This window comes from Lutra lutra, chromosome 7 (genome assembly GCF_902655055.1).
Source record: "Lutra lutra chromosome 7, mLutLut1.2, whole genome shotgun sequence".
Lineage (NCBI taxonomy): Eukaryota > Metazoa > Chordata > Mammalia > Carnivora > Mustelidae > Lutra > Lutra lutra.
In genome coordinates, this window is record NC_062284.1 from 131,565,306 (window position 1) to 131,577,637 (window position 12,332).

Genomic DNA, 12,332 nt, shown 5'->3' on the forward strand with positions numbered 1-12,332 from the left:
CTCATTCTGGAGCTTCTACCACACTCTCTCCTCCTAGGCCTGGTGCCTACCTCTCTTAACTGCTGGTTCCTATCTTCTTACTATTAAACACTGGTCTTCCCCAGGCCTCAACGCTCCTCCTTTTCTCCTGTCTGTGCTTGCTGGACTAAAGTGAATCGGACAAGCTCACTCACTCTAACATTCCCAACTGCCCAGTTCTGGTTCAACTCTGACCTTCAAAGCTGTATCTTCACCTATCCACTGAACACTTCATCCCAGAGCCCTGCCGCCTCACTGTGTCCCAAATGAAATACTTCTGTCCTGAAACCAATTCCTATGCTCCTTATATTGACTGACTGCAAATTTCACTCAGTCCATCCCATTCTCTCCATTCCAGTAGCCATGGCTCTGGTCAAGGCCTCATCTTCTGGCTCTGGACTACTGTGACAGCTGCTAACTCACCTTCCTACTTTTCATTCTCCTCTTATCAATCACTGACCCATAATGCACCCAGAATTTACCTTCTAAATCAAGATCTGACCATATCATTCATCGGCTTAAAAATTATCCATCTAGAAAATATAGTCCCAGCTCCTCTTAGAGAACTTTATAATCAAATGACCACCATTTTTTTGGTCTTATCTCTCACTGCACCCTTCTCTCCACATAACTATATAGCCTAGCACAATTCCTGCATAAAGCAGGTGCTCAATAAACCACTGTTGAGGGGCTGAATGACTTGACCAAACCATCGCATCTCTCTGCCTTTCTTTCCCCTATGGGTACTCCAACACACAGCTGCCACCGCCCAGCCCTCCTGGCATCCCTGCTCATCAGCTGTAGCTTGGTTCAAATATTGCACCTCCCTAACGTCCCTCTTGCCTTCCCAGGAAGTACTAGTCATTCCTTTTTCTGTGTCCTAAGAGCACTTTGTCCATATTGGGGCCCCTGCCCGGTGAGTATCCCTACATTAAACCATGAGCCACTTGAACTCTGCACTTACACTGACTGACATTCAAACCAACAAACATTTGTTGGGCCTGTGAGACATGGGTTTTGGATCATAGCTCTATACCTTGGACAAGCAACTTCTCTAAGGCTCAGTTTCCTTAACAGTAACAATAACAATAAAATCACGGTCATTACCTCCCAGGGATGCTGTAAGAAAAGGAAAACGGCTGCAAAGCCACCAGCACGGTACCTGCTACACAATGCAAGTTATCAGTTTTATTATCACAATTACCAAAGGTACATACCTAAGATTGCCATTATCTTGTAGAATCTGCATCAGGTTAAATTTAGGCTCTGGCGCCTGAGTCTCCATTTTGCAGCACTGTTCACCTTTATTATTCCATTCAGAAACTTTCATGGCATTTTCTTTGGGCGGATTTTCTACCATAACAGTCAATGAGGGGGTGTATTTGGCTTGATTTTCTCCAAGGGACCCTGCGGATTCCTCCTGGGAAGCCTCCTGCTCTTCGTCTTCATTTTCTAACGCGACTTCTTCCTCCTCGTCACTCTCTGTCTCGGTTTTAACATTCATTTTGGCCGGCTGAGTGATCACTAAATGCGGAGAATCACTAATGTTGCTGAAAAAAGGATTAAATTTTCCTCTCTCCCAATACCTTCCTTCCATCTTTTTAGTAAAAACCCATCTCTAAGACCACAAAAGAGGCACAAAACAAACAGCATACACGTCCCTCTCCAGCCTTTCACACTCTAAAAACCCAACTGCATTAGAGCTCATGTTTCTCAGGAGAATAGCAATGGCTCTCTCACAACTTCAGGCAAATATCTACGTAATCTTGACAGTGTGTTAGAGGTTTCTAGAAGGGCACCTTTTATGGAGGTACACAGAGCAGGGGAATATCTTTCTTTTTTTTTTAAAGATTTTATTTATTTATTTGTCAGAGAGAGAGAGAGCACAGGCAGACAGAGTGGCAGGCAGAGGCAGAGGGAGAAGCAGGCTCCCCACAGAACAAGGAGCCCGATGTGGGACTCGATCCCAGGACGCCGGGATCATGACCTGAGCCGAAGGCAGCGGCTTAACCAACTGAGCCACCCAGGCGTCCCAGGGGAATATCTTTCTATCCTACTGTTTATTCGTTATCTTTCTCTTTCACCGACTTGGCAGCTCTGTGAGGACAAGGTACCTATCTTTTTTATTCATTGATGAAGCCCTAGTGACTAACGTGCCGGATACAGGTGCTCAACAAAGGAGGGCGGGGGGAGAGGAGAGAAAGGGTCAGTGACAAATAGACCTAAAAATGAGATTATCTGGGAAAGAAATTCCTCCTTGTCTGTTCATGGTTAAAATATTTATACCATTCAGCAATGTCAAGGGGTGAACTAGATTTAATACCTCATCATAAAAAAGCTGAATAATGATGCTCAGGATTCCATTAAACTTAAGGTAAAGCATTTCTTTATATTTTTATACCTCAAGTATTTCTAGAGTACCAGCTAGTTATACAATGCTGAAGAGCAAAAGCCAAAAACATGTATGTTTTAGTTATTCTTCAGTACAAATATCACAGAATGGAAGGTTTAAAAACTTACAATCCTCCTGAAATTAAGTTTTGGAGAAAAAGACTATACAAAAACCTTAAGCAGATGTGATCAGGAAGGTTCTTATTCATTGAGTATTACTTAAGAAGGCGATTAACTCAGAATGGCAAGACCCGGTCAGTGGAGTTTGGCGTAAGCTCACCAGCAGGTACCTGGGTATTTTGGCCTCATTGCCCTCAATCTGCCACTCCGTCGTCGACGTTTTCGCACCTCCAAAGACAGGAGCTTCCGCTCATAGAGGGCAGCGTGCAGTTTGGCCTTTGAATTCATACTCTCTACCTTCAGTTCCGGGGTTCCGTCAGCAGCTAGTCTATGGGAAAAAACCAGATGGTAGCTACAGTCTTCAGAGAGTTCTCTCCTTTATTTCAAGGCTATGCTTGACAGAATTCTGTAATGACGACAGGATGGATATGGTACCTCTAGTGAATTGTACAAGGTTTGGCAGATAAATGGGAAAACTGGAATCTACATGAAAACTTCACTAATGGCCTGTCTGAATTTGTCAAACAAAAATATACCTGAAGACAGTGTTTAAGTGTTTTTAAATATTCGGTCATACTGGCTGACTATTTACGTCAGGACCCATACGAGTGCTACCCAAAACCTTACACGGAGGACTGGGCAACACTGGTAACACTTTAATTCTTAAGCTGGGTGGTGGCTAGAGGTGTTTGTTTTATTGTTATTCATTATAATTTACTCAGACTTATACAAATATTCTTCGAATGTATATAGTACTTAATAAATGCAGATTTAGCAGAGGTTGAGACAAGGGGAGGGACAGCTGATACCTGTGAATATGGTAGCACAGAGCTAAGACTTACGGGGGAAGTGTCCTAGGAAAGTTACCAAGGCCCAGAGACACACCAAGTCTCTAGCATTCCAACAAGAGGAACTCCTCTCTTAGGGTCTACTTAGTTAAGAGGGATGGGGTGGGGGAAGTGATAGGGCATCTCCAGATATTGAGTACAGGTCAGGAGTTAAGAGTCAGAGGCACAAACAAGGAAAGGTAGCAGATGTTGGACAAAGCCAAGTTCAATCACGCTGTGAATGGGAGGTGGGCTGGGAAGGGGAGGGCAGCAGCTACATTAGGCATTAAAGTAAGATAAATCGTAAGTTAGGGAAGTAACTGGTATCAGGCCCAGTTCAAACAAGGACCGGGCAAAGTACCATGCAGGCAGAGGTAACCAGGTCAGCGGAGAGAGGGGGTCTTGGTCATTGGGTCAGGAAAGAAGTATCCGTCTAAGTGTCTGAAAGCAGGCAGCTGACCGTGTATACTCAGAACTCAAGATCTAACTGGTTGGCTATGAATTCCCTCAGAGAACTGAACTCCCTAGAATTCGAAGTGTATTCCCTTTGAGGTCAAGGAATCATCATCTTTTCTCTGGGAGTTTTCAATCTCTGATAATGATGGAAAGGCTGTGTCTTTTGATCTATGTAGGAGTTTTAGGGATTTCTGAGTGGATAAACTGGACAGTGAGTCTTCCAGAAACTTTCTCTCTAGAGCAGGAAACTGGGCCAGGAATAGGGATGGTCCTGACACATTGGGGCAGAAACCAGAAGCAAATTAATAAAAATACTCCAAACCTAGCTTACCATCGTCCCAAAAAATGAACACTGCACTCCCCCCCCACCACACCCACATGGTTGTGAAAATATTTAGCCAATTAAATAATAAAGAAAATGAAACAAATCTAACATTTTAAAGTAACAATTGTGAGCTTCAAAGAAACCATGAGCAGAGCAATAAATTCAAATAGTACAAGGGCTGGAGGTAGGGAATAATGGAGAAAGTGTGATAAACATTTCTGATAAACACAATTAAGGTTCTATGAGGGTAAGGACCATGCTTGTCTTGTCGACCACTGGGTTAGAGATGTCCATGAGACTGCCCAGCATACAGATGACATATCATTAATATTTTTGAATAAATGATTGAATTCTGTATAAATGAATTCTGTATAAATAAGCTGCATCTTTTAGCTACATCTACCTCATTTTATTTTTCCAACTTTTTATTATGAAAATATTTACACAAACAAAAGTTTTAAGAATAGGACAGCAGACTTCCATGTACCAACAGCCTAGTTTCTGCCATGAATATATTGCTATATTTCTTTCAGCACATATATCCAACTGTCCCTTCTTCTATTCAACCATCAATCCATCTAATTTTTAAAGCATTTCAAAGTTATACACATAAGTCAGTGCAATTTACTCCTAAATGCTTTAACACGCACATCATTAAGTCACTAGAGTTCAGTATTTGTTTTACAGGGCTTTTGGTGGTTTGGTGTTTTTGTTTTTTGCTTTTGTTTTGTTTTTTGGTGAGCTAAACACTACATACAGTGAAATTCCCAATTAAATGCCCATTGATGAGTTTTGACAAATGCCTAGACCTATATAACCTGAACTCTGATGGTACTACCCCCTCAGAAAGTTCTCAGGCCTCTTCCTAGTCAATCCCTCCCCTTCACACTCTTAAAGGAGACCACTGTCTTAAATTTTTTCTTCACATTTTCATTGGGTTTGCCTGTTCTAGAACTTCATACAAATGGAATTATTCAGTGAGGACTCTTGTGTGTAGGTCTCCTTTCATTCTGCATGTTTTTGAGGTTCATCTGTGTTGTGTGTATCCATATTTATGCTTTTTTATTGTGGAGGATTAGTCCACTGTGAATAATCCACAGTTTACCCACTTTCTGGTTGTTGGACCCCCTAGGTTGTTTCCAGTTTGGAAATATTATGAATAAAGGTGCTAGGAAGAATTTTGTACCAAGTCATTCTATGGTTATTTTTTTCATTCCTTCTGGGTAAAGATCTCAGCATGGCGCTTTCTAGGCTAACAAACTGGCAGGCTCCTTCTCAAGTGCTTGTACAAGGTTATGCTGTCAACGACAACTTATCAGACTCCCATCAGCTCCCTGCCCTCACCATCTGATGCTGTTGTTCACTTGGGCTCTGCAACCCCCCACCAGCTTTCCTGAGCTGTAACTGACAAAATTGTAAGGCATTTAAAGTGTGCAACATGATGACACAATTTTAGCCACTCTGCTGGATGTTTAGTGGTATTTCACGATTTTAATTTGCAACTCTCTAGTATCTAATGTTAAGCACATGTTCACGACTGTATTGGCTACTCACACACCTTCTTTTGGTAGTGTCTGTTCAAATAGTTCATCCATTTGTAAAAGGGTTGATTGTCTTCTAATTCTTCAGCAGGAGGAGCTCTTTATGTTTCCTAGATTCCAGTCCTTTGTTTGATGAGTATCTGCACTCAGTCTAGGGCTTGCCGAGTCACTTTCCTCACAGTATGTGATGATAAGCAAAAGTTTTTTATTTTGAGGAAATCTAGCTTATCATTTTTTCCTTTTGGGGTATTGCTTTCTGTGTCATGTCTAAAAACTTAGGCCAAGCCCCAAATCACAAAGATATTTTCTTCAAGAAGTTTTATAGTAATAGCTTTTATGTTTATGACTATGAATCATCTCTGATTTTTCTGGGAGATAGGGGTTGAGGTTCATTTTTAAGAGCACGATATCCAGTTCCAGCTCTACTTGTTAAAAAGAGTTTCCTTTCGGGGCGCCTTGGTGGCTCAGTCAGCTGATCCTCCAACTCTTGATTCTGGCTCAGGTCACGATCTCAGGGTCGTGAGACTGAGCCCCATGTTGGGCTCCATGCTGAGGGGTCGAGCCTGGTTAAGATTTTCTCTCTCTCCCTCTGCTCCTCCCCTGCCCCCACACTCTCTCTCTCTCTAAAAATAAATAAATAAACAACAACAACAACAAACACCCAAAAAGCAAAACAAAACAAAGAAAACAATGACATTTCTCCTATTATGATAGCCTTTATAAAATCATCTCTTAAAAAAAACGTTTCCAATGGTGAGTGCTGTGAATTGTGTGAGACTGATGAATCACAGACCTGTACCCCTGAAACAATGCATTATATGTTAATAAAAAAAAGTTTCCTTTTCCCATTGGACTTTGGGCCCTCTGATGAACTCAAACGACTATATAAATATAGGACTATTTCTGGACTCTTGATTCTGTTCCACTGATTGGCTTGCCACAGTTTTGCTTACTACAGCATTATAGTATTTCTTTCAGTCAGTTACCCTAAGTCTTTTTCAAGATTACTTTGGATATTCAAGACTACTTTTGGATATTACTTTGGATATCCTTGTATTTCCACATTAAAAAAAATTCTTTAAGTCATTTTCTGCTGGTGATGAAAAAAATATAGTAAATTTCTACAAAAAAAAAAAATCTACTGGAATAGATTAGAATAGAATAGAATAGACTGGGATTGCACCAGATCTTTAGATCAATTTGGAGAGAATGAACTTTTTTTTGGCGATATTGAGACTTCTAATCCATGCACATCACTTATCTCCCCACTTATTTAGGGCTTCTTTCAGTAATATTTAGTAAGCTTTTACTGTGTAAGTATTGAACATAGTTTATAAAATTTATCCCTAAGAATTTTGTATTTTCAAATGCTATCATAAACAAAATTTTAAATTTTTATTTACTGCTATTATGTTAAAATGCCATCGATTTTAGTATATTAACCATGTATCTTCGCTAAGTGCACTTAGCTGTTCTTGTAGTTATTCTGTGGAGGCTTTAGGATTTCCTATTAACCAGATCATGTCATCTAAGACTAAAGACTTTTGATTTCTTCCTTTCCAATCTGTATGCCTTTTCTCCCCTACTCTCCACCCCTCGCTTTATTGTACAGGCTTGGGATGACTTCCAGTATAAAGTGCTTACAAATACCAGAAGTGGACATCTTGCGATACTACTAATATAGACTAATATAGAAGGACGCCTTCAATATTTTGCCATTAAGTATGATATTAACAATAGATCTTTCACACAAGGCCTTTAAGAAATTCCCTTCTATTCCTGACTTGCTAAGAGTTTTTCTCATAAATGTGAATTATATTGGATGCTTTTTTTGCACCTAATAAAATGATCAACTAATCCTTCTCCTTCATACATGGTGAATAATACTAATTTTCAAATGCTAAACTAACTCTGTACTACTAGGAAAAACCTCACTTGGTCATGTGTATTACCTTATTTTATACTGGTGGATTCAATTTGCTAAAAATCTTTGAAGAAACTTTGTATCTATGTCATGTCTATGTCACACCTGTAATTTTCTTCTTTTTAAAAATGTCTTGACAAAGAAAAGGTTTTGATGTCATAGTTAATGCGGACATCATAAATGAATTGCGAAGTGTCCCTTTCTGTATTTTTGAAAGAGTTCATGTAAGATTGGTGCTGTTCTTCCTCAAATGCTTGAAAGAAATTACCAGTGAAACTACTGGGCCTGGGATTTTCTTTGTCGCAAGGTTTTTTTATTATGAATTCAATATTCTGAATAGATACTGGGCTATTCAAAATTTCTATTTCATCTTGTGTCAGTTTTGCTAAGTGTTCCCTCCCAAGGAATTCAGCCATTTCATCTGGGTCATCAAAGTTGTAGAATAAGATTGTTAATGATATTCCCTTAACATCCTTTTTATGTCTGTAGGGTCTGTAAATTATTTTCCTCTTTCCTATCTGATACTGGTAATTAGTGTTCTTTTTTTTCATTGGATCAATTTATGTAAGAGTTCATCAATTCTGCTATCTTATCAGTGAACAATTTTAGATTTTACTGATATTATTTATTGTCTGTCTTTTATTTAATTGATTCCTACCCTTTATTATTTCCTTTCTTCTACTTACACTGGGCTACCCTTCTTTATCTGGTTTCATAAAATGAAACATTAGATCAGTTATGTATGCCTCTGTTTTCTAATATAAGCACTTAAAAAGCTATAAAGTTCCCCCAAAACACTCCTTTAGTGCATCCTACACATTTTAATGTTATATTTTTATTATTAATCAATTTAAAATACTTTCCAATTTCCCTCATTTCTTCTTTGATCCATGGATTATTTTTGAAATGTGTGAATTTCCAAATATTTGGAGATTTTTCTGTTGTTACTGCTTTCTAATTCCATTATGGTCAAAGACCATGCAGTTTATGATTTTATTTTTTAAATGTATTAAGATGTATTTCATGGTCTGCCATACATCAGCCATATGCCAGCTTTCCTCTGCTTCTATCTCTATGCCACCAAAAAACTCCTGAAGGTAATATAAAATGAGTGTCAAAAACAAAGAAAGGCCAGAACCCACTGACTTTTAAATAGTCTTATTAAGATCTTTTTCTTTTGTTTCGGTTTTCTCTAATTGCCAAATTCATAGCAATATACTCCAGGAAGCATTTTCTTTGACTAAAAACTGGAGGAAACTTATAAATTTACTGTGGCTTTCATTTGGAAGTTACAAACTTGACTTTCCCCAGTTTTCCCTTCTTTAAACAAAACATGTTATCCTTCTTTAAACAAAAATTAGATTTATGCTTCAAGGGGTTTCGATGAGAAACCAGGTTTATCTTCATTAATCCTTAAATGTAAAACTAAATGCTAGGTACAGGATGTCTCTTTCTCCTTTTTGCCATTTCGATTTCTAAAGAGGCACAGCACAAAGGGGATGTATGTAAGGTCTCAAGCTAGGGCGGTTATATGCTTAGGTTTAAGAGTTGTTGGGGGTCTGGTCTTTGGTTGGTCAAGGCCACCCCAGCCCTTCTCTGAGACCCTTCTCTCCCCCACCAGAGTGAAGAGTCACAGGTGTTCTGCATACTTTCAGTTCTGTGGCAAACTGGGAGCAGTTCTGCTCAGTTCCACAGGGCACCGAATTACATGTCCCAAGTATATCAAGGCCAACCATAACCACTTATCTGACTCTAACATGACTCTAACACAGTTCTGAAATCTCAGTTATACTTTGGTGTCTTTCACACCGCCAAATGATACACCCGTAGTTATAAAAAAAATAAAAATAAATCCCAAACTTGGTTTGTAAAAAGTTGCCTTGGAATAGTGTTCGAATAGAAACGTTTTTTTATGTTACTATTCTAGCTGAGCCAAACCAAAAACGGTTACATAAAATATCACGCTTAGCCTCTGCATGGTCACACGTTGTGCACATGGAAAGACTCTCTCAACTTTTAAAAATCAGTTACCGTGTTCTTCCTGTCAATAAGCTTCTTCTTGGGTTTCCCCTACAGAAGTAGAAAGGACAACTGGGTTAGAGGAGTGCTCAGATATTCTCTCCTGACTTCACACGTGCACACACACTCATGCTCCTGGATAACATGGAATTATGCCAGGGTAGGCCTCTTTGGGGAGAAGCAGAGAGATGTGTCAAGAAAAAAAGGGAGTCCCATATGCATGGGGGAAGAGCAATAAAAAACAAAAGGGAAAGGACAAATGGATTCTAGAAAAGAAGCATAACAATTACATGCATTTGTACCTTTAGTTACAAATCAAATCGAACTTATTCTTCACAACCACCATGTGAAGAAGGTTACTATTACTTTCATTTATTAAAAAAAGGGGGGGATAGATAAGATTATTTAGTGACATACCCAAAGGGTTCAAATGGGAACCCAGAGGTTAGGTCTCAGACTCCAGTGCTCTTCTTTAGGCTTTCACCGAATTGTTTTATGTATTAGTAAAGGAAAACAATCTCAATCCTCATAGGGTTCAAAAAGGGTGCTCAGGAGAAATCGATTTTTCACAATTAAAAAAAAAAAATCCCTTTTAAAAAAGAGATGCTCTCCATAGTGTCTGAACTAGAATTGGGCTCTCACTACAGGATGTGAATGCCATTTATGTTTAAATTAGCTTTTATTTTTAAAACATTCTCTCCTCATTTAATTTCCTTTCATTTAACATACACACTCTCATCTGGCCGGTTAGCTCAGTTGGTTAGAGCGTGGTGCTGATAACATACACACTCTCTCTTTTTTAAGTTCCTCAGTTTTACTTGTATCCATTTGTGAATGTGTATATTTAGCTCAGTACAATTTTATCACTGTGTAGATTCATGGAGACGTCACCCCAGCAAGACACTGAACAATCCCATGGCCATAGGATCCCTTGTGTCAGTTATCCTTTTAAAACCACACACCTCTTACCTAACCCCTGGGTCCTTTTAATCTGTTCTTCATCTTAAAACTTTATCATTTCAAATTTATCATCTAAAAATTTCAGGGGCACCTGGGTGGCTCAGTGGTTAAGCCTCTGCCTTCAGCTCAGGTCATGATCTCAGGGTCCTGGGATCGAGTCCCACATCGGGCTCTCTGCTCTGCAGGGAGCCTGCTTCCTCCTCTCTCTCTCTCTGCTTGCCTGTCTGCCCACTTGTGATCTCTCTCTGTCAGATAAATAAAATTAAAAAAAAAAAAAAAAATTCAAAAATGTTATGGAAGGGGGCGCCTGGGTGGCTCAGTGGGTTAAGCCGCTGCCTTCAGCTCAGGTCATGATCTCAGAGTCCTGGGATCAAGCCCCGCATCGGGCTCCTTGCTCAGTGGGGAGCCTGCTTCTCTCTCTGCCTCTGCCTGCTTCTCTGCCTACTTGTGATCTCTGTCTCTGTCAAATAAATAAATAAATAAAATCTTAAAAAAAAATGTTATGGAAGGAGACCAATGCAATCAATGTCAAGATTTTCTATTTACAGAAAATCAAGTGAAAAGCAGATCTTTAAAATGTTTAGTCTTTCCCTTCCCATGTCTTCTTTTCATGGCAATGTCTCCTTATCATCAGAAAGCCTCAAGATGATTTTAACTTTCTCATCAGATAATGGTTTGTTCCAGTAATATGCAGTCATGGTTTCACTTTACAATCACCTAGGCCGCATTTAGAAGTACCAATACTTCAGCCTGGAGGTGGGGCCAGAGTATCAACAGGGTTTACAAAATCTGCAGGTGTTACTAATACGCAGCCAGGGTAAAACTGCCATCATACTGTAAGACCGCAGGTAAGATACTGTTTGCCAGGCAGGGTGGCAGGTGCGGGATGAGAAGGAGGGGGTAGGTAAGAAAGACGAACAATTAGGAAAATGATTTCCCTAAGAAGTAATTAGGGAATTAGTTTGAAAGTAATTCTGACAATGATACAAGGGGATTTTCAAGAGGAAAAGTATCAGTTCAGACTGAAGAGAAACAAACTTACTGGAAGATGTTAGGGCTTGCAACAAATAGCATTTCATTTCTCCAGTGCATGTTTGTGTGCCTGCGGGTGCCTACCAGGTGGTACGCTCTAGAAACTGACAAGGACAAAGATGAAGGTAACAAAGTACTACTCTCCAAAGCCAACTTGTAAAGTAGACAGGCTAGTAAGTGAACAAGCAATTATAAGGCAGTGTGGCAATCTGATCACACTGAGGGATTGGAAGGGCTGCAGAACCTCCTCCTAGCCTGGGTGAGAGGATGAAAGAGGCCGCTAGGAGAACTGAGGGATGGACTGAAGGCCATTCCATGGGACAGCAGTGTGTAAGGAGGAGGCATGAAAGAGTAAGCTGACACGGAGAGATCGGCCATCGGTGCATGTGAAAAAGTAGACATCAGGCTAAAATTAATCCTCCAACTGAAATTTAGCATTTCTTTCATATACATGTGGGAAACCATCTGCAGCAGTGTTCATATGATTTTATTACCAAACCACCCCCGACAAAACCAACACATCTTTTTTCCACATTACTTTAGAGATGTTGTTGGTATCTCAAAATATTGCAACATGTATCATACTTTTGAAATTATGGTGATTATCAGACCCACTGGTGATCTTGTTTATTGAATCATTAATAAAGAAACAACATATATTACTATCTCTGAAATCTCTTCATTGTTATGCTCCCCCTAGGAGAATGCTATCTCATTTT

General features: G+C 39.6%; 1 protein-coding gene across 10 annotated transcripts in view; it reads right to left on the bottom strand.

Moving 5' to 3' along the window:
- Positions 1–12,332, bottom strand: part of TTLL5 (tubulin tyrosine ligase like 5) — a 284,234-nt gene that overhangs the window by 181,328 nt on the left and 90,574 nt on the right. For 5 of the 10 annotated variants that reach the window (XR_007128458.1, XR_007128457.1, XM_047735330.1 and 2 more), the window contains exons 20-22: positions 9,634–9,672; positions 2,690–2,857; positions 1,236–1,568 (exon numbers count right to left, since the gene is read on the bottom strand). Coding sequence is in view for 8 of the 10 variants with exons in the window: in XM_047735330.1 (XP_047591286.1) it covers positions 1,236–1,568; positions 2,690–2,857; positions 9,634–9,672 (540 nt within the window). In the remaining 2 variants the exon portion in view is untranslated. The remainder of the gene's footprint in view (positions 1–1,235; positions 1,569–2,689; positions 2,858–9,633; positions 9,673–12,332) is intronic. The other 5 variants (XM_047735328.1, XM_047735325.1, XM_047735324.1 and 2 more) reach the window with 2 other exon arrangements.